The 27,083-nt window shown below is 45.5% G+C and overlaps 1 protein-coding gene across 1 annotated transcript in view; it reads left to right on the top strand.

The window, feature by feature from the left end:
• Positions 1-27,083, top strand: part of LOC120940396 — a 100,426-nt gene that overhangs the window by 36,261 nt on the left and 37,082 nt on the right. The window contains exons 4-7 of the mRNA XM_040353228.1: positions 1,908-1,994; positions 10,361-10,822; positions 19,176-19,244; positions 21,700-21,881. Coding sequence (XP_040209162.1) covers positions 1,908-1,994; positions 10,361-10,822; positions 19,176-19,244; positions 21,700-21,881 — 800 coding nt within the window. The remainder of the gene's footprint in view (positions 1-1,907; positions 1,995-10,360; positions 10,823-19,175; positions 19,245-21,699; positions 21,882-27,083) is intronic.

Raw genomic sequence — 27,083 nt, 5'->3', positions numbered from 1 at the left:
AGGTTATCTCTACCCTGATCAGGGCTAGAAAGCCGGTCTCCAGAGTAATTTATTACAGGGTTTGGAGGGCCTATGTAGGCTGGTGTGAGTCCAAGAAATGGCTTTCCCGCAGGTATACCATTGATAGAGTGTTAAGTTTTCTCCAGCTGGGAGTGGATAAAGGCTTGGCATTAAGCACAATTAAGGGGCAGATTTCAGCTCTGTCAGTGTGGTTTCAGAGGCCGTTGGCCACCCACTCGCTGGTTAAAACCTTCATTCAGGGGGTCTTACGTATTAATCCTCCGATCAAGTTGCCACTTTGTCCGTGGGACTTAAATCTTGTTCTGTCAACTTTGCAGAAGCAACCTTTTGAGCCGTTGGCTGAGATTCCTTTGGTTTTACTAACAAGGAAGTTGGTATTTCTGGTTGCCATAGTTTCAGCCAGGAGAGTGTCAGAGTTGGCTGCCTTATCTTGTAAGGAAACATATCTTATTCTGCATAAGGATAGGGTGGTTCTCCGTCCTCATCCTTCCTTTCTGCCGAAGGTTATATCCGGTTTTCACCTAAACCAGGATTTGATTCTACCGTCCTTCTTTCCGAAGCCTACGTCTAGAAAAGAAGGGTTGCTGCATACCCTAGATATTGTCAGGGCCATGAAGGCCTATCTTAAAGCTACAGAGAAGATTCGGAAAACAGAGGTGTTGTTCATTTTGCCGGATGGGCCCAAGAAGGGGCAGGCGGCTGCAAGATCCACCATCTCGAGGTGGATTAGACAGTTAATTACTCAGGCATACGGCTTGAAGAGGTTGCCTCCTCCTTTATCAATAAAGGCTCATTCTACCAGGGCCATGGGCGCCTCCTGGGCAGCACACCATCAGATCTCTATGGCTCAAATATGCAAGGCGGCAACTTGGTCTTCGGTCCACACGTTTACAAAGTTCTACCAGTTGGACGTAAGAAGGAATACTGATACAGCCTTTGGGCAGGCAGTGCTGCAGGCTGCGATTTAAGACCCTCGGAATCGGGGGCACCCTTGGTTTAAATTTAAATTTATTTTTTCTTGACTAAGTTGGATTTATTATTATTTTAGAGTGTACCTCTAATTAAATCTTGTTGTCTTGGGAAGATGTCTCCCTCCCCTCATTAAAGCATTGCTTTGGGACATCCCACATAGTAATGAATATGCCGCTCTGTGTCCCGTGATGTACGAGAAAGAAAAAGGGATTTTTAAATACAGCTTACCTGTAAAATCCTTTTCTTGGAGTACATCACGGGACACAGAGCTCCCACCCCTCTTATAGGGACCATTTTGGGAGGCATACTGCTTGCTACAAAACTGAGGTACTCCTCCTATGGGAGGGGGTTATATAGGGAGGGGACTTCCAGTTTGAGATTGCCAGTGTCCATCACCTGAAGGTACTCCATATAACCCACATAGTAATGAATATGCCGCTCTGTGTCCCGTGATGTACTCCAAGAAAAGGATTTTACAGGTAAGCTGTATTTAAAAATCCCTTTTTCCTATAGTTGTACTTTTAAGGTAAACACCTTTTGGAACTTCTTTAAATGTAATGCTGCGTACACACGGTCGTTTTTTGGCTTGGAGAAAAACGTTTTTTACAACACGTACGACGGCACTCTGTTCCATTCAAGCTCCCGTCATTTTGAAAAACGACATAAAAAATTGAAGCATGTTCGAATTTTTTTTTGGTCGTTTTTTAGAAGACAAAAAACGATGTGAAGATCATTTTTAATGACGTTTTTAAAAACGTTTTTTTATTTCATCCCAAAATACGACCGTGTGTACGCGGCATAAAGCTAAAATCTTGAGCACTCTGTACTTAACAATCACCGTATTTTCTGACTTTACACAGGTATTACCAAGCATGAATATAATATTTATTAATACAACACCTGTTTATTTTTAGGCCAATATCATGAAATAGAGGAACATGCTTTGCCTACTAGAGGAAATGCTGTAGAGACCCACATTAAAGAAGAATCTGCATCTTTAGGTGAGAACTTGCCATATCCTTGTATAAGGGTCAGTGATCAGTTATTTTTTTTTATTTTTTTTATATATATATAACCACGGCCTAATTATGCATTTTTACCCAGGGAGAGCCCTACCATAAAAAAAGCGGGCTGCTCTATAATTGGAGCACTGGAATTGTAGAATACAAACCCTGCAGCTTTTCCTTTTTTTTTTTTTTTTTTTTTTCATGCTTTCTCTCTGTCCGCCTTTGTTTTCTTTTAGTTCTTTAGAGTTGATCTTACAAGCTAAAACAGTCATAATACTTATACTAGGGCTGTTATCTGTGAAGGGGGGTAGAGGATATGGCTGTTAGGGAAAGAAGGGGTAGGGCACATGGCTGGGGGAATAAGGGGTAGGGGACATGGCTGGGGGAAGGAGGGTAGAGGACATGGCTGTGGGGGGCAGGGGTGTGTGAAGGGGGTAGAGGACATGGCTGTAGGAGTGATGTGAGGGGGGTAGTGGACATGGCTGTGGGGGTGTGTAAAGGGGTAGAGGACATAGCTGTGGTCGGATATGAGAGGAGGTAGAGGACATGGGGGATGTAAATGGGAGTAGAGGACATTTGTGGGGGGGGGGAGGGGGTGAAAGGGGGGTAAAGGACATGGTTGCAGGGGATGCAAGGGGACGTAGAGGCCATGGCTGTGGGAGGGGGGAGGGTTGTGAACGGGGGGGTAGAGGACATGGCTGTAAAGGGGGGTAGAGGACATGGCTGTGGAGGGGGGTAGAGGACATGGCTGTGGAGTGGGGTAGAGGACATGGCTGTGAAAGGGGGGGAGGGTTATGAAGGGGGGAAGAGGACATGGCTGTGGGCGGATGTGAGAGGAGGTAAAGGACGTGGCTGTGGGGAGGTGTAAAGGGGGATAGAGGACATGGTTGTGGGGGGATGTGAGGGTAGGTAGAGGACATGGCTGTGCGGGGATGTGAGGGGAGGTAGAGGACATGGCTGTGGGGGGTGTGAAGGGGGGTAGAGAATATGGCTGTAGGGGCGATGTGAGGGCAGGTATAAGGACATGACTGTGGGGGTGGGGGGTGTGTGAAGGAGAGGTAGAGGACATGAACATGGGGGAGGGGCTGTAAAGGGGGGTAGAGGACATGGTTGCAGGGGGATGTGAGGGAACATGGCTTTGGGGGAGTGTGAAGGGGGTAAAGGACATAACTGTGGGGGGATGTGAGAGTAAGTAGAGGACATGGCTGTGGGGGGGTGTAAAAGGGGATAGAGGACATGGTTGCAGGGGGATGTGAGGGGATAGAGGACATGGCTGTGGGGGGACCTGAGGGGGGGGTTGAGAACATGGCTGTGGGGGGATGTGAGGGGATAGAGGACATGGCTGTGGGGAGGTGTGAAGAGGGCTAGAGAACATGGATGTGAGGGGAGGTAGAGGACATGGCTGTGGGGGGGAGGGTGAAGGGGGGTAGAGCATATGGCTGTGGGGGGGGGGGTGTGAAGGGGGTAGGTAGAGGATATGGCTTTGGGGGGATTCAGATCACTACTGTGGAGGGGAAACTGTGACGTGAGGGTCTGTGATATAAAGGGGGTGGGAGTAATTGTGATATGCGGGGGGACTGAGGACACTGATATAAGAAACTCTATTATGATATGGGGGAGGGGGGTGTTGATTTGAAGGATCATGTGATTTGGACCTTTGCTGGAAAAATATTTTTACTGATCGGACCCCCATAAATTGTAATTTAATACCCCTGTCATATACCGCTTGTAAGAGTCTTATTTTTCTGTGGTTTGATTGTATGTACATACAGCCTTGCTGCACCCAGCATGAAACAAACAGTGAAGTCCAATATGGAAGTCTATATGGAAGATGCGTGTATGTGGACAAATTGATTCAGTGATTGCTTGATACAGTCTTATCCAATTTTATGGAACTGGATCTTCATGACCTCATGTAAAGGGAGATTATGGTACATGCCTGGGTGCGTGACTGTGAGCTTGGTCTCCGAACAGTTTTTAGGTTATGTACAGGCCTGAGGCCTGTTGTATGTGCATAGAGAGCAACTGCTTTGTTTGCATATTTTTCTTTTCTCTAAATCTTTCCTCCACTATGTCCAGATCTAAATGAAACAGGGAAGCCATGGGAAAAAGTCCATTGAACTTCCAGTCCCTGGGTCTGTACATGAATGAAAATTTAATTTTCATGGTGATGTAGTAACCAATCCCTAATGTACTACAGTCATGTGGTGTAAGCATGAGACTTTGGTCATATTTTTATTGTTACGCTTCTTTAGTGTATTGGATTCACATGCAGTTGATGATAAAGACTGATACAAATGGGTTATATGGTTATTATTATGGTCTGGCAGTAAGCTTAGAATGCATTTATAGGCTTTGAGGTTGGGATGGTCACTATGGCAGGTTACATGAGGTAGGCCTAAAGAAAACATAAAGCCCCAACATTTGTGCTTCTTTTAGCCCACTTCCTCTTAATGTGGTTGTTTCGTTTTATCAGTCCATAGATCTACTTCATGGAAACCATAGTTGCCATACACTGCACTGATGACATTCAACTAGCTTTATGCCGTTTGGAAAAAATAGCGTTGTCATTTTGGGCTACATTGGTTTATTAGGCGGATGGATGTCTTTCCTCCTTAGAAAAAATTATTCTGGTTTTCTTAACATTTTTACTTTTATTTTCTTCAATATAAATTCTTCATCAAGTTTCTGAACTGGTACTCGTTAAGCTATTTAGACTTTCGGGTGCCTGCCTTTGTCCGAGGCACTCCCTAGACAGCTTATGTCGTGGTTTGTTGATTGCAGAGGGCATTACAGGTCCAGGGCTATAATGCAGCCTCTGGTGTGATCTTGACGCCTTCGGGAGGATGCTTGCAGTGTAGGGGTGAAGATTGCCTGGAAATTGACTTAATTAATTGGTTAATTGATTGGTTACTGCCACGGAAAGCACTCCAGGCCTGCAACTGGTATGTCTGCAACTTGTTCCCTTATGAGCATGGCACACTATTGCCATTTATCCTGCAATTACCCTGAGGCCAGGTTCACACTGGTACGACAAACGCTCCGACATTAGAAGCTAATGTCGCATGACATGTGAAAATCAATGTTTCCCTATGGCAGGGGTTGACAAATTTGCTTGGAATCTAGGAGCCAGGTAAAAAAGTTAGGAGCCAGAAAACGCGCCCCGTCCCGACGAGCTTGCGCGCAGAAGCGAACACATACGTGAGCAGCGCCCGCATATGTAAACGGTGTTCAAACCACACATGTGAGGTATCGCCGCGATTGGTAGAGCGAGAGCAATAATTCTAGCCCTAGACCTTCTCTGTAACTCAAAACATGCAACCTGTAGATTTTTTTTAAACGTCGCCTATGAAGATTTTAAAGGGTAAAAGTTTGTCGGCATTCCACGAGCGGACGCAATTTTGAAGCGTGACATGTTGGGTATCAATTTACTCGGCGTAACATTATCTTTCATAATATAAAAAAAAATGGGGATAACTTTACTGTTGTCTTATTTTTTAATAAAAAAAAGTGTAATTTTTTCACAAAAAAAGTGTGCTTGTAAGGCCGCTGCGCAAATACGGCATGACAGAAAGTATTGCAACGATCGCCATTTTATTCTCTAGGGTGTTAGGATAAAAAATATATATAATGTTTGGGGGTTCTAATTAGAGGGAAGAAGATGGCAGTGAAAATAGTGAAAAACAACATTAGAATTGCTGTTTAACTTGTAATGCTTAACTTGTAATACCAACGGCCACCACCAGATGGCGCCAGCTCACATCTGGTGGTAATAACTTGTAATACCAACGGCTCACCACCAGATGGCCCAGCTCACAAAAGTTGCAAGCCAAGTCGCCAGGACCCTATTTCTAGTCGCCATGGCGACCTGGCGCCCGGGATTTGTCGAGCCCTGCCCTATGGGAGCCGTCTTAACTGGTCCGACACAAGTCGGGTCCGACTTTGAAAAAAGTTCCTGCACTACTTTGGTCCTACTTTGATCCTACTTCAGCCCATTGAATATCATTGAAGTCGGATCAAAGTAGGATCCTTGTCCTAACCATCCGACTTGTGGCATCCGACATGGTGATTACAGCAGCAGTAAAAGGAATTTATCTCACTTTGGGATTGTTTTGATTGGTCAAAGAACAAGTCAGACTATCACAAAGTCGGATCAAAGTAGTATCCTGTTCATGAAAGTCAAAGGATGTCAGACCAATGTAGGAACGATGTAGGACTCATGTCACAGAGCAAAGTAAGATGAAAGTCGTATCACTGTCGTGTAGTATCAGTGTGAACCCAGCCTCAAAGGATTAATATGCTGGAGAATTAAGTGCATTGTTACCAACAGCGGTGTCACATGACCTTAAGGCTGGGTTCACACTGATACTACACATATGACTTTCATCCTACTTTGCTCTGCGACATCGGTCCTACATTGATCCTACATCGGTCCTACATCCATCCACTTGAATGAACAGGATACTACTTTGATCCAACTTTGTGATAGTCTGACTTGTTCTTTGACTAATCAAAACAATCCCAGTGTGAGATAAATTCCTTTTACTACTGCTGTAATCACCATGTCGGATGCCAAATGTCGGATGGTAAGGACAAGTATCCTACTTTGATTCGACTTCAATGATATTCAATGGGCTGAAGTAGGACCAAAGTAGTACAGGGAGCATTTTCAAAGTCGGACCGATTTGTGTCGGACCAGTTAAGACAGCTCTCATAGGGAAACATTGATTTTCACACGTCGTGCTACATGAGCTCCCATTGTCGGCACATTTGGTGGACCAGTGTGAACCCGGCCTCACACTGTCTATTTGGCTTTTCAGTCTGGGTTAGTTTCCTGCTATTGTTTTCATTGCAAGGGTCACCATCACGGGTATTATCTCGGTTTGTTCTTGCTACTGCTTATCAGTGATAAAGTTACTTTCGGCCACATAACTCTCCCTGCTACTGCAAATGATTTTTTGATTACCCAAAATATAAACTGGGTATGTTTAAGTTGCCTTCGTGCATGCATCACGTTGGATCCCTGCCCTGTCCGATTTGCCCATTTATACTCCAGGCTCTTACAGCTCAAATTTCTGGTTAGGTGGTATAAGAAGTTAGTCAATGGACCTACTAATTCCGCCTAGGACCGTGGACCAGGATGTCTTTTGGCCAGTCCAGTCCTGAAAGATTCTCATGACACTTGCCAGTGTGACAGCCTAAGGAGGTTTCCTCGACCTGTTAGGGGTACTTAGTTGAAGTGTCAGTAAAAAGCAAAACTCACCTGAGACACTCTTTACCTGGAAAAAAAAGTGATTGGCCAGCTTCTCGCTGCCAATGTCTATAGCACCTGTTGCACACACCACCGGTACTCGTGATAGCGGAAGCTACCTGGTGTGCTCTTGCTTGAACCAGTTTGTATTTGCTTTGTGGATTACTGTGTATGACCCGGCTTGTTCTGATCCTACGCTCCACTTTGATTCTTTACCATTTTGGACTCTGATCTACTCATGTGTAACCCGGCTTGTCTAGGCTATGCTTCTGCCTGACATTGTATTATTAGACTCTGTTATCTCTTGCCCTGCTATAAACTGCTCCATCTTTACCCAAAGGTGTTCCAGGACCTGTAAAGTACCGCAGGTGGGAACACAGGATGTGAACATCCTAGCCTCCAAGATCAATAACAAACTGTGCTAATTCGGAGTGCAACTTTTTTGTGTTTCTTCCTTTTTTTTTTGTTCTTGGATACCCAAGGTAGTGTGAATGATCTAGAGGAGCCAACAGGTCTTCTCCAACAGGAAATCAGTACTTGGATATCCTTTCTTAAGGCCTTGCATTTTTTTCTTCTTGCTCATAGTAATAGTGCATAATTCAGCCCTTCTGTCCCAGGTTGGTGCAATGGTGCAGGGGGTATTGCCATACAGAAGGTCTTCTCACATGGAAGTTGTAAACGATAACTGCTTAATAGCATTGGCTGAACATGACATACATTTGTTTTTCTTTATAAAAAGTGAAAAAATGCGCATACCAAAAAGAAACTTAAAAAAGCAGCAGACTCAAAATGTTATACAGCATATAGATCAGTAGTTAAAAAGTGGGAGTTGCGCTAAAAATAATAATAAATGAGTGACCATATATAAATAAAAATAAAAAATCGCTGAGCCAGAGTCAGCTCAATCAAAAAACAAAATGTAGAGTATAAAAACTCAATATGTGTTCATAAACAAATCAATAAAAAATATATATTATAAAATTGAAAAAAGTCCCCAAAAGAAAGTCCAAAAACACTAGGAAGTGAATCCAAATCTGTGATTTAAAGTTGGGACAATATCCAAGTGAAAAAATTCAGGCTTGTTTTTCTTTGTCATTTTTAGTATATGTTGCATAATTATCTGTGACTTTAGCCTGCAGACAACAAAAACAAGCAAACTAAAAGCACAATTACAATATAGTGGTATTGGGGTCTCTAGTAACAGCAATATATGCACCACATGAAAACAAGAAACAGGAAAGCCCAAAAAGCCCTAGATACTTAATACACCTAGGGGCAGTAGTCTTAAAAAAATCTTCAGGTTGGAGTAAAGACCCACCGTTCTCCAGCTTTTCAGTGAGCCAGTTGAGGGTTCCTTTACTGAAGCCACTGCTGCAACAAAGTTTCCTTCCCTCTCAGAGTATTTTCAGAGTGCTGGTTACTAAGTGTTCACATCCATCATCACAAGGTGTGAGCTCATTCTCCTGATTCAAACCCCCTCACATGTTCTTTCTCTTCCCTGATGCAATAGGCCTTAAACTCAGTGTTCCATAGCTCACTTCTGTGATAGTGGAAGAGAGCAGTAATGACTAGGCCTCGCCTCGTAATTTTTCCCAACAAGATTCTTGGCAAGAATCTCTTGCCGCCCGAGTATACACACAGACCTTTCAAAAGAACCGCGGTTCTCTTGAAAGGCAAGAACGCAGTGACGTCAACGTGTACGACGAGCATGCACTCGTCACATTCGATGCCGTCGCCGCCATCTTGCTTCACCCTACCTATGCCGTGGAAGCTACCGCACATGCATCAAAGTCATTTCGAGCATGCACGGGTTTCCACGGCGACAGGTAAGTATACACACTCTCGGATTTCTCGTCGGGAAACAGGCCGACAAGAATCTGGACGAGAAAATAGAGCATGTTCTCTATTTTTCTCGTCGAGATTCTGGTCAGATTTCCAGACAAGAAACCTGAAAGCCTCGTACACACGCTCGGTTTACTCGGCAAGAAAGCTTTGCCAGCAGTTTTCTTGCTGGTTCTTGTCGAGAAAACCGAGCGTGTGTACGAGGCTTTACACCTAAAGCAAGGGCAATATTGAACTTTAGTCAAAGATGGGGCTCAGCGACATCTTCCTTTTCCATGCTGTTGATTGCCTCGACTCCTACATAGATTTCTATTCATTGATGTTGTAGCAATCATCCTTAAAGCGTTGGATCCTGTCTCTTTAAAGCATGTTATACAGCACAGTGCTTGTGCTGTGTAATTTGGCCCCCTGTATCACCTGAAATCCAGATGACCCTGCCTGGCTATCCCCTCCCCTCTATAAACTGACCACGGTTCATCGTGGCTGCTGAGCCCTGACACCGTAGTCAGTTTACGTGCCTCCGTCAGCCACTCTCTCCTGTCTGCTCTCCCCTTTCCCCTTTCCCCTCCCTACCTGTCACCTCGTGACAGTGCTCGCCCTTGCCCCTCCTGCTGCTGAAATACCATTATGGTATTTCATTCCATTTACTCTGTGGTCTAATGATGTGTCCCCATGTGTGTGTGATTTATAAAAATAAATGCTGATTATACCTCATTTCAGAGCACCGATCGGCGCTCACGTGACCGGCTGGCTCTCTCCTCCTCTCCTCTCCTTGTCCTGCCTGATGTCAGATAGGGAATCATCGCCCCACCCTCTCTAGCTATCAGACAGGGAGAGGAGAGAGCCGGGCCGATCATGTGAGCACAGATCGGAACTCTAAAATAAGGTATAATCAGCATTTCTTTTTTAAATCACACACAGGGGGACACAGCATTAGGACACAGAGCAGATTATACAAATTATTCAGAGTGGCTTAACCACTTTAACCCTGCATAGTTTCTAAAAAGAAAGTTATGAATTGCTCCTTAGCAACCTTTTAGGTTCAAACGTTAAATGGAGCAATTAAAGAGGATAAAAGCATACGACTGGTTTCTCTGGGGCAACATTAAGAGCTGTGGAAAATGTAGTTTAACCACACCTCCCATATTGAAAAATATCATACAAACTGAGTAATGAGTGGTACATGCTGATATTGGTGTCCAAAGGTCTAGTGTATATTCACCTAACATACAAATTGTAAATCCTGTACCATCATTTATTTATCCAGATGACACCCCAGATGATCCTGACAATGACTTCAAAATAGTGACTCCAAATGACACAGGAGGGGGCAGGAACTGGAGCGATTATGAAGTCCAATCTCTGCTGCACATCTGGTCAGATGAGATGATATCCCGTCGGCTGGATGGCACCTTCAGGAACAAACAGGTCTTTGAAGAGATCTCACTCAGACTGATGGAGTTTGGGATCAACAGAGACTGGAAGCAGTGCAGAAGAAAGTACAAGAACCTAAAATATGAATATCATTGCATTCAAAAAGACGAAAACAATGAAAACCAACGTACAATGAGGCAAACAGTAAAATTCTTCAATCAGATTGATCACATATTGCGACATTTTCCAAAAGTTACAGCACAGGTTGCTGAAAATGAACCATGTGGTAGTGTCCCAAACCAAGCAATCTGTCTAGAGGAGTCCAGATCATTTAGTGGAGCACAGAACCTCTCAGGTAAATATAATATTTTTTTGGGTTGCATCAAAGAAGATCAACCATATGCAGCATCAGATTTGCAAGCAAGGCAATAGATTTAGGCTTCCCTTTTGCCAATCAGGCAATGTACAAGAGCAAGATAAGAAGTACTTTGGAGTGTCAGCAGTGCTGACCACCACTAAGGATGAGCTCCGGCGTGTTCGCACAGTCCATGTGCAGAGCCCGCCAGGAAGTTGGCACGGCGCTGCGCTAATCACAGGCAGTGAGACATTTCCCGATGCTCGGCTGCAGAGATCGGGAAATGTCTCCCTGCCTGTGATTAGCACAGCGCGGTGCCGACTTCCTGGCAGGCTCTGCACATGGAGTATGCAAACACGCCGGAGCTCATCCTTAATCACCACATCTCTGCAACTGATTACTAATCATTTAAGCTGGGAGAAGATTACACTGGGGTTATTTACTAAAGCCGGAGAGTGCGAAATCTGGTGCAACTCTGAATAGAAACCAATTGGCTTTGAGGTTTTATTGCCAAAGCTTAATTGAACAAGCTGAAGTTAGAAGCTGATTGGCTACCATGCACAGCTGCTCCAGATTCTGAGTGCACCAGTTTTAGTAAATCTCCCCCACTGTTCAAAGTGATTAAGGGGATCTCTACACATTAAAAGACTAAGGCCAGCCAAAGAGCAACCACGGGTTGCAGGAAGGAAAATCACTTGATTCCCCCATCAACACAGTCAGTTTTTTGATGGAGGAATCCCTCCCACTGAGCCATTGTGTTCTCCTGGCGGAGAAGGCTACAACGGCTACTAGCAATAATTGCAGTTTAGCACCTGTACAATATTTATTTTGGTGAACTAAACATTTGTGGGAGAAAAGTATTTAGTAGATAAAATGCAAGTAGATAAGCAATTTGTAGAGGACCCAGCCTTTAGACCAGGCTCCTATGCCACTACTGGAAAGCTTAGGTCTGGATCTTCTCCCACTTGTCCATCCCATTCTTTCTCCTGACGGAGTGTTGCTCCTGCTGTCACTTTGATTTGGTATACAGTAAAACCTTGGTTTGCAAGCATAATTTGTTCCAGAAACATGCTTGTAATCCAAAGCACTTGTATATCAAAGCATTTTTTTTTACAGGGTATAAAAGAGAAGAAAGGCACCTCTAATGCCGCGTACACACGGCCGTTATTCATGTCATGGGAAAAAAAAAAGTTTTTCTCTACGTGATTCCCTGCCTTGCATACATACGATCGTGATAAAAAATGCTCGAGCAAAGCGCGGTGACGTACAACACGTACGACGGCACTATAAAGGGGATCCAAATTGAGTGAATATATATATCAATCAAACGATAAACTTCCAAAAAGAATGTGAAATAGACTTTTTGAATCATATTCACAATTTGATATTTTTCTGCTGGACTGTGTGGTTCCACCCTCTATAAGGATTTAATTATCCCACCGTTTTTTCTCACTTTATTTGGATGTTATTTCACATTCTTTTTGGAAGTTTATCGTTTGATTAATATATATTCACTCAAATATCACTCATTTCATCCCCCTCATCATTGGTATTGATGTTTGGTGGGACATTTAGGATTAAGGAGTGAAACATTATCACGTTTTATATTTGGTATTTCCTGGTCGTCCTACGGCGGCACACAATGGGTTAAGCTTTCTCCTAACCCCTAAAGGAAGAAAGAGTTAAACTAGCAGTGAGACAAGTTAGATTAATTGATTAACCATAGTGGGACCACCTGTCCCCGCCCTATAAACTGCCCCCAAGAACACAGACACATGTATTTTTTCTTTCTTCGTACCTGGAAGGAGATGAAGAAGTCGTGAGGCAAGTGCTCACCCCCGGTGCTTCCGGGTTCTTGAGCTAAGGGGGGGCTGTATACCGGGTGCTATCTCCGGTCCCTCAGCCTGTACCCCATCATCCTCTGGTTCGGCAGCAGGAGGTGTTCCCCGAGAGGCCGCCATACTTTCCCCGTCTGAAACGGCTACGTGGATACCGGAGGTTTGTTTGCGCTCCACAGGCCGGAAACGTCACAGTGGACCGCGCGTATTGATGACGCGCTTCCGGGAGTTCCGGAGATCGCGTCCAGGGACTGGAAGGACGGTAAGGTAAGCGCCGGTGGCGACCGTTTTTTCTTTTACACCCTCTATGGGCATACAGTGTCGGATGGGCATTACCTTCCTGTAAACGGGGGGTCTCAAGTCTGGGGTTTTTTTTCCCCATACCGCGGCCGCGTCACTTCCGGTCTAGTGTCCCACACTATTTCTGGCCGGCAGGGAGCTGCTATGGCTGCACTCAGCCTAGGCAGCAGATCCCTTGGCCGGTCAGAGGTAGGAGCATGTTGGATGGTTTGTCTTGGGGGTTTTTTGTGGAGACATCCAGTATGGGGGCTTTTTGCAGTCGAATTTCTAAAAGAGGGACTTCTCTCTGTCTTGTCTTTCCCAGATGGCGTCCTCTGGTAAAGCCAAGAGAAAGTCCAAACACACCTTCTGCAACAAATGTGAGCAGCCCATGCCGGAGTCTTACACAAGTGACACTTGTGTATCATGTTTAAACCCGTCTGACAATACCAATTCATTCCTATCGTGGTTTAAAGGGGAAATGTCCAATACATTTAAGGAAATTAAGGACTCTCTGGTGCCCAAGAAAAGGAAGAGAAGTTCCAGGGGTATTTCCCCCACTGCAACTATCTCCTCCGGGGAATGTAGTGCTTCCTCTTCAGATCCGGAAATACTATTTGAGGACCTAGATGACGATTTGTATTTATTACCCAAGGACAAAGTTCCCAAGCTACTGTCGGCAGTGAAGGACACTATAGAGTCACCCAAAGACGTATCGGCTAGGCCAAAGAAAGACCAATTGTATTACTTTCCTCAAGTCCCAGATATGAGATTTCCGTTTCACCCCATTCTTGCTGACTGGTTCAAAAAGGACTGGCCCAACCCTGACAAGAAAACCGATGCGGGAGCCCGCTTTAAAACTTCTTATAGGTTGGATTCTAAGGTGTCGTCCGAATGGGAAAATCCACCCAAGCTGGATCTGGCGGCTGCCCGGATGGTAAAAAAATCGCTGTTTCCCTCCGACGAATCCTCCAAATTATCCGACCCTTTAGAACGCAAGGCGGATAGCTTAGCTAAAAAGAGTTATCTAGCTGCAGCCTCCACCTCAAAAATTGCAGCTTCCTCAATCCCAGTAGCTAGAGCTCTAAGGGTCTGGCTGAGTCAATTATCCTTAGATATAGAAGAAGGGGTGTCTAGAGAATCTTTGCTAAAAGTTGTTCACATGATGAAGTCTGCCGCTGAATTTTTATGTGATGCCCCGGTAGATGTTCTAAAGTTTTCATCCAGATCCCTCGCTTTATCTAATGCGACTAGAAGAGCGCTTTGGATAAAGCAATGGACGGGTGACTTATCTTCTAAGTTCAGTTTCGTTAATATGCCTTTTCACCCTTCATCCATGTTTGGCCCTCATTTGAAAGACATCCTCAAATCTTACAACGAGGAGAAGGACGCGTCTTTTCCCGTAGACAGGAGGAGGCCTAATAGACCTTTTTATGGAAGACCCAGATACTCCCCAAAGAAGAATTATTCCTTTCGGGGCAGAAGACCGTTCTATAAGAAAAAACAGGATTCAACCGCGGCCAAAAAGCAGCCCTTCAACAAGCCCAAAGAAGCCTGACGCCATCAACGCCGCTCCTCCCGTGGGAGGCAGGCTGAGGTTTTTTTCTCAGGTCTGGCAAAAGACATCATCGGACTCCTGGGTAACAGACATCTCCAGAGGTTACTCCCTAGAACTGAGTTCTTTTCCTCCACAGAGGTTCATGCTCAACAAACCCTCCAACCCAGTGGTTCTAGAATTAGTGGAGGATTTTATAAAAAAGCATGCTCTAGAAGAAGTTCCAGATCGGGAGAAATTCCAAGGTCTCTACTCCCCAATATTTCCAGTTCCCAAGGCCTCCGGGGGGTGGAGGTTAGTAATAGACCTCTCTTTCCTAAACCAGTTTTTCGTGAAACGCAAGTTCAGAATGGAGTCGATTCGATCTGCCATTGCGAACATAGAAGAGGGAGACTTCCTAGCGTCAGTCGACCTTCAGGACGCATACTTGCACATCCCTATCCTAAAATCTCACAGGAAGTATCTACGGTTAGCTCTGATTTGCAACCATCAGATTCTCCATTATCAGTTTACTTGCCTACCATTTGGCATCACCTCAGCACCTCGAGTCTTTACAAAAGTCGTGGTGGTCCTGACAGCAGCCCTTCGCCTACAGGGGATATATGTGACACCCTATCTGGACGATTGGCTAGTCAGGGCTCCCTCGGAAGTTGTGTTAAGACAGCATCTTCTCAAGACCCTCCAAATGCTGGGCTCTCACGGGTTCATCGTGAACGTAAAGAAATCCTCTCTGATCCCTACTCCAGTCATTTCCTACCTTGGGTTCACGATAGACACCCTTCAGATGAAGCTGTTCCTTTCTCCTCAGAGGGCTTCCAATGTCTAACAGGCGGTGCAGGATCTCCTGCAATCCAATCACTGCTCAGTGAGGAAGGCAATGAAAGTCCTAGGTATGATGACTTCATCCCTGGAGGCTGTTCCATGGGCCAAGGCCCACTTCAGAATGCTTCAGAGCTGCATCCTGTCCCAATGGGGCAGGAGCCGAGACTCTTTGGACAGGACTATCATCATTTCTCCTATAGTGAGGAAGGATCTCGTTTGGTGGATACACCCTCAACGCTTCCGGAGGGGCAGATCCCTCAGGACTCCGATTCAGACAGTCCTCACCTCGGATGCTTCAGGCTCAGCCTGGGGTGCCCATGTAGGGGACCACTGGGTACAAGAGGCCTGGTCTCGGAGAGAGCTTCAGATGTCTTCGAACTTAAAAGAGCTTACTGCGATCAGGAAGGCACTCATTCATTTCAAGTCCGAAGTTCTCCACAAGTCAGTTCAAGTACAGTCAGACAATTTGGCGTCAGTCTTTTACCTGAACAAACAGGGAGGAACACGGAGCCCCTCCATGCAGAGGGAGTGTGCCCGCATCATGCTCTGGGCGGAGGAGAACCTGTTTTCCCTGACGGCCACTCACATCAGGGGTGTAGACAATGCGAGAGCGGATTGGCTCAGCAGAAACTCGATCCTGCCAGGGGAGTGGGAACTAAACCCTCAGGTTTTCAGGAAGATCACCTCCAAGTGGGGTTTGCCCGAGGTGGATGCGATGGCGAACTCCCAGAACAAAAAGCTCCCCCAGTTCTGCTCCCTTTCCAGTATGGGGGACCCGCTAGCAATAGATGCTCTCTCGATAAGCTGGAGGAAACTTTTTGTCTATATCTTTCCTCCGACTCCGCTGATCCCGAAGGTGCTGCAGAAAATTCGGGACGAGAAGGTGAGAGCAGTAGTAATTCTACCATTCTGGCCCAGGAGGGCATGGTTTCCGCTAGCCTTGAATATGGCAAGGAACCAGGTCTGGAAACTACCCATCCAGAAGGACCTTCTTCGCCAATCAGGAATGCTACATCCGGACCTCAAGAAACTCCAGCTTGCGGCATGGAATTTGAACTCAGATCCTTGACAGCTCAAGGCCTGTCCCAGGAGGTTATAACTACCCTCATGGCCTCAAGGAAGCCTGCTACCTTGAAAGTCTACAGCAGGGTATGGTCCCTCTACTCCGCCTGGTGCGCCAGGACTTCATCCTCTCCTGAGCAGGTAGCATCTCTCTTACAATTTTTACAAGAGGGCTTCCAAAAGGGCCTAAAGCCAAACACCCTAAGGGTCCAGCTGACTGCTATTAACTCCTGCCTGAACGGAATATTTTCAAAAACTCCTCTCGTCAGCAGGTTCTTCAAGGCAATTAATAAAATAAGACCAGTCTTCCAAAAACCGTTGCCGGCTTGGAGCTTGCCCTTAGTACTAAAAAGGTTAACGTCACCTCCCTTCGAGCCTCTGGAGAGTTCGTCCTTAAGGTTCCTCACATTCAAGTGCACCTTTCTGGTAGCAATTACGTCCGCCAGAAGAATAAGTGAACTGCAGGCACTGTCATCCAAGGAACCCTACCTCAGATTACTTTCGGACGCAGTAGTCCTAAGAACTATGCCGGGTTTCCTTCCCAAGGTTTCCACCTCCTCAAATATCAATCAGGAAATTGTGTTGCCTGTATTTAAAGATAGATCTGAAGATAACCTGCACCTTTTGGACGTAAAGAGAATCATCTCTGCTTACTTGCAGAGAACCTCGGTGTTCAGACAGTCTGAGGCCCTGTTTCTACAGTTCCAAGGGCCAAACAAGGGGAAAAAAGCAAGTAAATCTTCACTGGCGAGGTGGATAAGAGACACTATCAAACACTGTTACCTTTTGGAAGGCAAAGATTCCCCTCTTCTCCTAAAAGCTCACTCTACAAGATCTACAGCTGCATCCTGGGCAGAGAGGTATCATATTCCAATGGACCAGATCTGTAAGGCGGCGACGTGGGCTTCACCGAACACCTTCATAAAGCACTACAGAATAGATGTAGTATCGTCCGAGGGATCGGCCTTTGGCTCGAGAGTGCTTCAGGCGGCCTTAAACCATTGATCCCCCCCCTTTTTTTCTTTTTTGCACTGCTTTGCAAATCCCATTGTGTGCCGCCGTAGGACGACCAGGAATAGGAAAATTTATTCTTACCTGAAATTTTCTTTTCCTGTAGTCCGTAGGCGGCACAGCTTTCCCTCCCATTAAATTTACTCTATTGCTGCATAAAATACGTGTGTCTGTGTTCTTGGGGGCAGTTTATAGGGCGGGGACAGGTGGTCCCACTATGGTTAATCAATTAATCTAACTTGTCTCACTGCTAGTTTAACTCTTTCTTCCTTTAGGGGTTAGGAGAAAGCTTAACCCATTGTGTGCCGCCTACGGACTACAGGAAAAGAAAATTTCAGGTAAGAATAAATTTTCCTATTATTTACTACATTGTGTTTGATTATTGAGCACTATGCTTTTTACTGGCTAGATTACCTTTGTTTAATTAGCAAGTGCCACTACACCCCCCTTTTTTTACCTGTTATCAATGTGTGAGCACTAATTAGTTGTGGCTGCTGCTTAGTTATATTTTAAATCTTTATTATTATTTTAATTGTAATATATTTATGATTATTAGGTTTTAGTGCCCTGGTCAGAGTGGTTTTGCGCATTAGTTCCCCCCCCCCCATACACTATAAAGGGGAAGTTTCATTAGAATGGCGCCACCCTTTGGGCTGATTATGCAAATTTCCCTTCTCATAACTTGCTTCTGAGCATGCATGTTTTTTTCCCCATCGTTAAAGCCTACACACGACCGTTTTATACGACGAGAAAAACGACGATGTGAAAAACGATGAGAAAAAATAGAGCAAGTTCTAAATTTTCAATGCCCATTTTTCTCATCGCGAAAAATGATCTGGAGCCCACACACGACCGTTTTTCATGGCCAATTAAAAAAATTGCATTTTTCTCATCATGAAAAACGGTCGTGTGTATGTGGCATAAGTGTAGCAATAAGTTGCTAAATGTTGTTCCTTCATTAAATGTAACCATATTGCTACACTTAGAGGCTCCTCTCTTCTTTTTTTATACTCAGTTGTGACATGACGTTGTGCACATTGGTCACTTTACCTCACTCTCCCATCTTCCTTCTCCCCACTTTCCTTTTTTATTTTACCCCGTGTTTGTTTGTTTTGTCACTTTTTTTGTTTGGTGCTTGGCACTTTATGTGTGGCGAGTAGGGTGCTGGTCCTCGGGCCTGCCTCTGAAAGTCTTGGGAGTTGGTGGACCCGGTCTTCTGGCTAAGTTCGCCGGCTCTCATGGGGTCTCCCTTCGGGGGAGCCTCACCGAGGAGGGTTCTGTTTCGGCAGTCCCTCAGAGGATGTTGGGTCCTTGTGGCTTCGGCTGCTTGGACCAAGATGGGTCCATATGGCTTCGGCTGTATGGACCACAGTAACTCTAGTCCCTGTCAGGAGCCTAACGCCCCGAGGGATCAGAGACGGGTCCTCTTCGGAGGACCACTGACGTATGCACCTGTCGCAGTTTTTTGTGATTTCACTCTTTATGTGTGTGCACATTTTTCTCTGCACCGGGTGGAGTTTTTGGGTTGTGTTTTGCACGCCACAGGCTTTTCAACAGAAAAAAAAAAAAAAAAGTTGTGACATGACGCTACTCTTATATCAAGACATCGCTTGTATATCAAGGCAAAATTTATTAAAACATTTTGCTTGTCTTGCAAAACGCTCTCAAACCAAGTTACTCTCAAACCAAGGTTTTACTGTATATTTTTACTTGTATTTTTGATCTCATTCGCAACATTTAATCTGTAAATCCTGTATTTCTGAGATCTATTCTTCTATTTTAACAGAAGAAGAATGTTTAGCGACGCTCAGTAATCAAGCATTATCTGCACTAAAGCGAAAAACCTCCCCCAATGGTGAGACAAGTTTCAATTGTTTCAATTGTTTTAATATTGATCAACACCTACTTTAATGCTTAAAGGACCACTATTGCAAAATATGTTGTATTATAAAAATGATATGTGGTTAATACATGTAAGGCATGGGGACGTTTTTACAAATACCGCATTTGCGTTTAGAAGCGTTTAAAAAAAAAACGCTGCGTTTGGCATCTGAAACATGGAAATCTTCGGCATCTGAATCCATTTTTTTGCTTTCAAAGAAACTGCCTAAAAATGGCAATAAAAGAGACTGTGTACATGGTCACATAGGAGAACATTGAACGAGTTCAGGGGCAGTTGAAAAAAGCATCCAACTGCCTCTGAACGTCCGTTTAGCAGCGTCCCGTGTACATGGGGCCTAATTCTATTCTTCAGAATATTGATTTATTTTTTCTCTTTCATGTGGTTTTATTTTTCTTTCTAGCCCATTGAGGCACCCAGGAAGTCTTTAACTCCCAGGTTATACTGGGGTTAATTTCCTAAAACTGGAGAGTGCAAAATCAGGTGCAGCTGTGCATGGTAGCCAATCAGCTTCTATATTGTTAAGTCTTAGGGCAAGTTCATACCACATGCAGTCCAGTGTGTTTTTTTCTGCATCAAACACGCATGGAAAGTAGGTTATATGATTTTCAACGGCATAGTTCACACCAGTGCTTGCAGTTCCAGTGTGTTCCAGTTCCAGAAAAAAAAGTGCTGCATTTTACCTGCACTGAACTGTTTTGGAACGCTGTAAAACGCATCAAAAACGCACTGGAACACACCTCAATGCACCAAAAACGCACTGAAACACCCTTGTCATTATCTATGGTTAATAAAAAAGAGGTAAGAAAAAGCACGGGACTGCATTAAAAACTTACCAAAAATGCACTGGAACGCATCAAAAACGTGCATGCAATTAAAGCACCTGGAACGCATCCGGATTGCATTTCTATGGTGTGAACTGGCCCCTTAGGGCGTTTTTGGTGCATTTAGGTGTAGTTCCGCAACAGCTGGAGGGCCGTAGTTTGGAGATCCCTGCCCTAGACTAAACAAGCAGGCAACCCTTGCATTGCAGACGCAACCCCACTGCAGGGGAGAATTTTTAGGTTTCAGCTTCAACTGACATTCTAGTATTGTTCATATTATTGTTCATCTCTACTACCCCAAAAATGTCACATTGCTGTAGGAAACACCACTGCTCTGCCTTTATTTCATGCTTGGAGAACAAAACTTCATCTGTCATCTAGTACTAACAGCCAAAGACATGGGGGAGATTTACTACAACTGGTGTACTCTGTGCAGCTGTGCATACTAACTTTTCAGCTTCTAACTTCAGCTTGTTAAAGCGGTTGTATACCCAATAATTTTATTTAATTTTTTTTACACCTGAAAGGCTAAAGGCATAATGAGCTAATATGCACCGTGTACTAGCTCATTATGAAATACTTACCTTGGAACGAGGTGTAGAGAACTTACCTTGGTCCACGCCGAGGGAGATGTCATCTTGCCTCGGCGTGTCTTCCGGGTATCGCCGCTCCAGCGCTGTGATTGGCTGGAGCGGCGATGTCGTCACTCCCGCGCATGCGCGCAGGAGACTTCATTCCGGCAAGGTCCGGCGACTGCCGGCCCCTAAGCCGAGGATCCCCGCTGCGCATGCGCTGCTGCAATCAGTGGCGCATTGCAAATGGAATATCTCCTAAACCGTATAGGTTTAGGAGATATTCTTTATACCTACAGGTAAGCCTTATTATAGGCTTACCTGTAGGTAAAAGTGATAGTAAATTCAAATTAAATTACAATAAAACCCGGAAGCTGATTGCTTACGATGCACAGCTGCACCAGATTCTGGGTGCATCAGGTTTAGTACGACCCCTTTCACACTGAGATGCTTTACAAGCGCTATAGCACTAAAAATAGCACCTTTAAAGCGCCTTTCCTTTCAGCCGTGCGCTGGCAGGACGTTGAAAAAAGTCCTGCAAGCAGCATCTTTGATGCGCTATAGAAGCAGTGTATATACCGCTCCTAAAGCGCCCCTGCCCATTGAAATCAATGGGCAGCGCTGCCGAAGCGGCGGCAAAGTGCCGCTTTGCCGGTGCTTTTAACCCTTTTTTGGCCATTAGCAGGAGTTAAAAGTGCCCCGCCAGCGGCCGAAAAAACGCAGACACCCGGGTCCTGCCAGTAAGAAAGTGCCCTAAAGCTCCCACAGAATGCTGAACTAACTTGGCAAAAGAAAAAAAACTATTATCAGCAGGTAGATGATTTTCAATGAGAAATCCAGAAGTAAGATCTCCGGTGGCCCCAGCAGGTTCAGAAAATCAGTCATTGAATGAAATAAAAATCCACCTATAACTGTTACCTACATAATGTCTTTTTCATAACTGCCCTCTAGTCTTGATGATCTTTTGTTAGAACGGAGTGTGAAATTCTAATTTTTCTGCACTTTTTTTCATAGAACTTCATTGTCCAGATCAAAAGAAGCATGCATGGATCCACACGCCAACAAAACAGTCATATCAGGACTCGTGTGAAATACCTTCAGCAGTAAAACTGATCAGCCGTCCTCAGAGTCATGACAGTCCTTGGGAGCCTCGGCCACCAGGCGGTGTATTAGGACAGCCAGGTGTAAATGACCAGGTGAGATATTACCATGTGTTATCACATGTAACTATAGATAAGGTTTACATCAGCACTTTTATGCTGCAGATTTTCTTTTTATTGTTCATTCTGACGGAGCTAATGACTTCAATGTGATGTCTGCATGGGAGTCAGAAGGAAACGATTTGCTGCTGTCAGACATTTCACAGTAAAACGGATTTTAGTCTGACTGTCATGTGACTGTAAACTTGGAACAGGATCACATATGTACTCCTGAACTGCATTTCAAGTATAACTAAAGGCAAAACTTATTTTTTTGTTTTGGAAAAAGACGAGAAGGATTAGAGCACCTGTCAGTTTTTATTTTTGTCTGTGCCCCTGTTAAAGCGGGGTTCCGTGCATAATTTTATTATTTTTTTGCAAGCTAAAATTAATCCCATTAAATAGTCCCTAAAACATATTAATAGCGCCCCAATCGTTCCTGAAATCATTGTAAACCATTGCCTTATATCCTCCAGCTCATGTTGTAGCCGTATTCATCATATGTGTGGGCATGTGAAGCCCAGTTCTTTTTTCTTCCTGGTTTTCAGGGAGAGGTGCATGCTGGGTGATTTTTAGGCACAGTAATGCCCAGAGACTCCTGGGAAATGAGTGTCATCATTTCCCAGGAGGCAATGGGGTCTTAGGACAGGAGGTTGAACCACCTAGGACCATTCTGGGTTGTCCTCAGGAAAGAAATATCCTAATGGGGACCAGGGTGATCGGGGGATCCCCAAGGAATTCCCTTAATTTGCAGGGGTTTCTTCTCATTTCCTGGATGGCTATGGGACAGGAAGTGAAGGGAAATCTACCCATTGGGACACAGATGGATAAAAACTTTGACAGGAGTTACTACCCTCCCATGCTCTATCCAAAATGAAAAAAAAGTTTTGCCTATATTTCTTCTTTCTTAACAATTTCATAAATGCAGACATAAGTAACTAAAGGCAGACGTCCAACAAAATTTCCCTTGGATTTTTTTCCTAATTGATTTGTCCGGCCACACCCATAGCATACACACAGTCAGACTTTTCTGCAAACTTTTCTAAAACTTTCCTAACATCACGTGTTTTTTTTGCTATTTTCTGCTCTTTACCGCCACCCTTTGGTTAACTTCTGCTATTGTTTGTTGCTTTTAACATTGGTTCTGAGCATGCGTATTTGCACTTTGTCCAAAAGTTGGTTGGATTGCTGTAAACACAGTCAGACAAGGCACCATCGGACTTTTGTTGCCGAAAAGTTGGTCCGTTTGCAGACCCAACTTTTTGTTGGATGAAAACCGAACAAGTTGGTCCGATGGGGCGTACACACAGTCAGACAAATTAGAAAACTTGCAGATTTTGAAGTTGGTTGGCAAAAAGTGTGACCGTGTGTATGGGGCTTAACACTGATGGAGATTTACTAAAACTGTAGCACTCAGAGTCTGGTACTGTTTATGGTAGCCAATCAGCTTCAAACTTCCGTTATTATGCTTTGACAATGAAACCTGGAAGCTGATTGGTTTCTATGCAGAGCTGCACCGGATTTAGTATGCTGGTGAAATAGGGAACATAAGGCGAGTGTTTGTGGGGCCTGGAAGTAATGACACAGGAGATCACAAACAACATTTTCCAGTTTCCCCTTTTAAATATTTTTAGGGTATGTGCACCCTGCCATCTAATAACTGTGTTTTTAATCCTTTTTATTCCTCGTGTTTCTACTAAAAGCAGAAAGGACAGTGCTTCTTCATTCAGGTCTTACTTTTTTGCCAGTCTCTTCACTTAAATGTTAGCCATGTGTTTTTGGTACATTGCATTTTCTTTCATACCTTAAGGCCCGGTTCACACTGATGCGAGTTCATAACGAATGTGATGCATCAAAAACATTCTAAATTCGCATGTCATCCATAAAGTCATTGTTTTCTTTCTTTTTTTTCTCAAACAAAGGTTTTTATTGAGCATATGTAAAAAAGATAACAGTTTACAATTTCCAGAGCAGGGTCACATTTAAATTCCCATAGGAGAGTACATTTATAGCAAAACAGTGCACTTCAATCACATCCCCGCAACATAGTAGGTTTCCCTGCAATCACCCCCCTTCCTCCCCCCTCCAGGGCATGCGCCAGTGTTCCCAATCCTGCTGGGCGCCAACCTAGAATAATCTGTCGTATACTAGGTCTATCGGGGCAAGCCCCGGAACATCAAGCCACTGGGCCCATAACTTCTCATATTTGCCGCTTGTCCCCCTTCTCTGATACACCACCTTTTCCAACCTCAAAGTGACTCCCATTTGTTTGATCCATTCCTGCACTGTAGGTGGTTCAGTGTCCTTCCAGTGTCTCAGTATCACCAGGCGAGCCTGGAACAGGGCCCTGCCTATAGCCTGTCTGGGAACCTCGTCCATCAGGAGACCCTCAGTGATCCCTAGAAGACACACCTTGGGCTCCAAGGGAACCTGGGTCTGAAAGGCCCTGTTAATCGTGTCTACCACCCCCGTCCAATATATATGGAGCTTCGGGCACCGCCACAGAAGGTGGATGAGATCTCCGTGATCCCTGCAGCACCTGGTGCAGCAGGGGTCTACCCCCAGTCCCATCCGTGCCAGCCTGGCCGGCGTGTAATGAACCCGTAAGAGGATGTAAAGTTGCGAGAGTCTTTGTGCCACATTCAGGGAGCATGCGGGAATCGCCTGCAAGGCCTCTTCCCACTGCTCATCCTCGAACTCTCCTACATCCTGTTCCCACCGCGCCGCCGCCCTGAGAGGGGCACCCGGCAGGAAGAGGTTTAACAGCATAGCATAACAACTGGATATGAACCCTTTGTAGGTGGACACTTCGGACAAGTAGTTAAAGAGCGGCGCCGCGTCCATGGACCATATATCATCCTCCCTCTGAGCATCAAATGCATGTTTGAGTTGAAGATAGTAAAAGTGCATGGACGCTGGAAGTTGAAAGTCAGCCCTGAGCTCAGCAAAGGATCTCAACCGGCCTGCTTTAACTATGTGCGATAAGAGGGACACCCCATATTGTTTCCACTTCAGACCATACGGTAGTTTTGCTATTTCTCGGTAGTTTAAGTTGTCCCATATGGGGCTGTATTTAGTGAATCCTGTCACCCCCTGCATCATCCTGACCTTGTTCCAAACCTTTTGCATAAGTGCATATGTGGGGAACCGTTTGTTGGATTTTGCGTACTGCAAGGCCTCTAGTCCCTCCATCACTTCCCCCCCGGTCGTGAATCTGAGCAGCCGAGCCGAGGAATCTCTCAGATTCAGCTGGAGGTCCTGTTGGGGGCCTACCACCCTCGCAATGTGTTGCGCCTGGGAGGCCAGATAATAGAGCCAGGGGTTGGGCAGTGCCAATCCGCCGGCTTCCTTAGGGCACTGTAGTTGCTCAAGTTTAATCCTGGGGGGTTTCGTTAACCAAATTAGAGAGCGGAAAATAGAGTTAATAATTCTAAATTTTTTCAGAGGGATAACCATCGGGGAGTTATGTAATATGTCCAATAGTTGAGGCATGAGAATCATCTTTATCAAGTTTACCCTCCCTACTGGTGACAATTTAAGCTTGCTCCACACCTTGACCCGGTCCCTACTGCGATTAATCAAAGGGGTAAGGTTTATTCTGACATAATCTAGCGGGCATGCGGTAACTTGAATACCAAGGTATCGAAAAGACTCAGATACTGGGATGTCCTGTATAGTGCTTAAGGGCGGAAGTGGCCGTCGATCGAGCAGAAGCAGAGAGCACTTAGTCCAATTGATGGTCAGACCCGAGTATACGCCGAACTACGTTCATGGCCTCTGTCAGCGACGCAGCCGTGTCCCCGAGAAGAAACATGGTGTCGTCCGCGTACAACATAATTTTCTCGTGCAGGTCTCCAAAGTGGAATCCCTGGATCAGAGGGTCCGTCCGAATCAGGGCCGCGAGGGGCTCAATGGCCAGGGCAAAGAGGAGGGGCGACAATGGGCACCCCTGCCTCGTGCCCCTGTGTAGATTAAACGTGCGCGACACCCTGCCACCCTCCCTGATCGCCGCCACTGGTGACGAGTATAGGAGCTGGACCCAAGAAATGAATCCCTCTCCAAACCCAAATTTCCGCATCACTCCCACTCGACGCTGTCAAACGCCTTGTGTGCGTCGAGAGACAGCAGAGCTCTGTCCCCCATGTTATCCGCCTGCGATTGTATGTTGAGAAAGAGTCTCCTCAAGTTAATAGCCGTCGATTTCTGCGGCATAAACCCCGATTGGTCAGATTGAATGATGGTAGAAATGGCCCCATTCAGCCTGACCGCCAGGACCTTGGCGAGAATCTTTACATCATTCTGCAAAAGGGAGATTGGTCTGTAGGATCCCGGGTCAAGCGGGTCTTTGTCTGGTTTCAAGATTAGGACAATATTCGCCCTGGTCATAGATGAAGGAAGAGTACCCACCTCCCTTGCGGCATTAAACACCTTCAAGAGATGTGGTAGTATCAGTTCCCCATACTGTTTGTATATTTCCGCAGGGAGACCGTCGTCTCCAGGGGCCTTCGAATTAGGAAACAGGCCAGTCGCTGTTTGCAATTCGCCCAGTGTCAGAGGGGCCTCTAACATCTCCCTATTGGCGGCCGACAGTTGTGGCAGTTGAACTGGGTCCAGATATTCCCCCAGTGAGTCCAGAGAGTATGCACCCCTGGAGTCATATAGGGAAGAGTAAAACCCGACCAACTCGGCCAGTACCTGATCAGGGGAGTTCGTCACTCCTCCGCCAGAGGCGCGCAGCGCCCCTATGGAGGGAGACAACTGCTGGGCGTGGGCAATGGTGGCCAACATGCGGCCCGTATGTTCACCCTCCTCATAGAAAGCTGCCTTCTGAAAAAATCGTTTCCTCTCTGCCCCCGAAGTCGTGACCCGGTACAGAGCATCCTGCGCCGACAGCCACGCCTCCCTATTTGTGTCTGAAGGGTCAGCAATGAATGTGGCCTCAAGGTTCTCCGCCATCCTCTCCACCCCCTCTCTTTGTGCATTTGTCCTTCCCTTAATGGCCTGGATCTCTGTAATAAACAAGCCCCTCAGGACGGCCTTGAAGGCCTCCCAAGTGACCGCTATATTGTCGGTGTCATTGTGTATACGCCAGTATTCCGCAATACGGGCCTCAATGTGCTCATGTGTCGGAAAAAGGCTCAACCAGAAGGCGTTCATCTTCCACGGGGCCTTGGCCACCGTAGAAGGGGGGCGCACCTC

This window comes from Rana temporaria, chromosome 1, assembly GCF_905171775.1.
Source record: "Rana temporaria chromosome 1, aRanTem1.1, whole genome shotgun sequence".
Taxonomy (NCBI): domain Eukaryota; kingdom Metazoa; phylum Chordata; class Amphibia; order Anura; family Ranidae; genus Rana; species Rana temporaria.
This window is presented reverse-complemented; position numbering and strand designations above follow the sequence as displayed.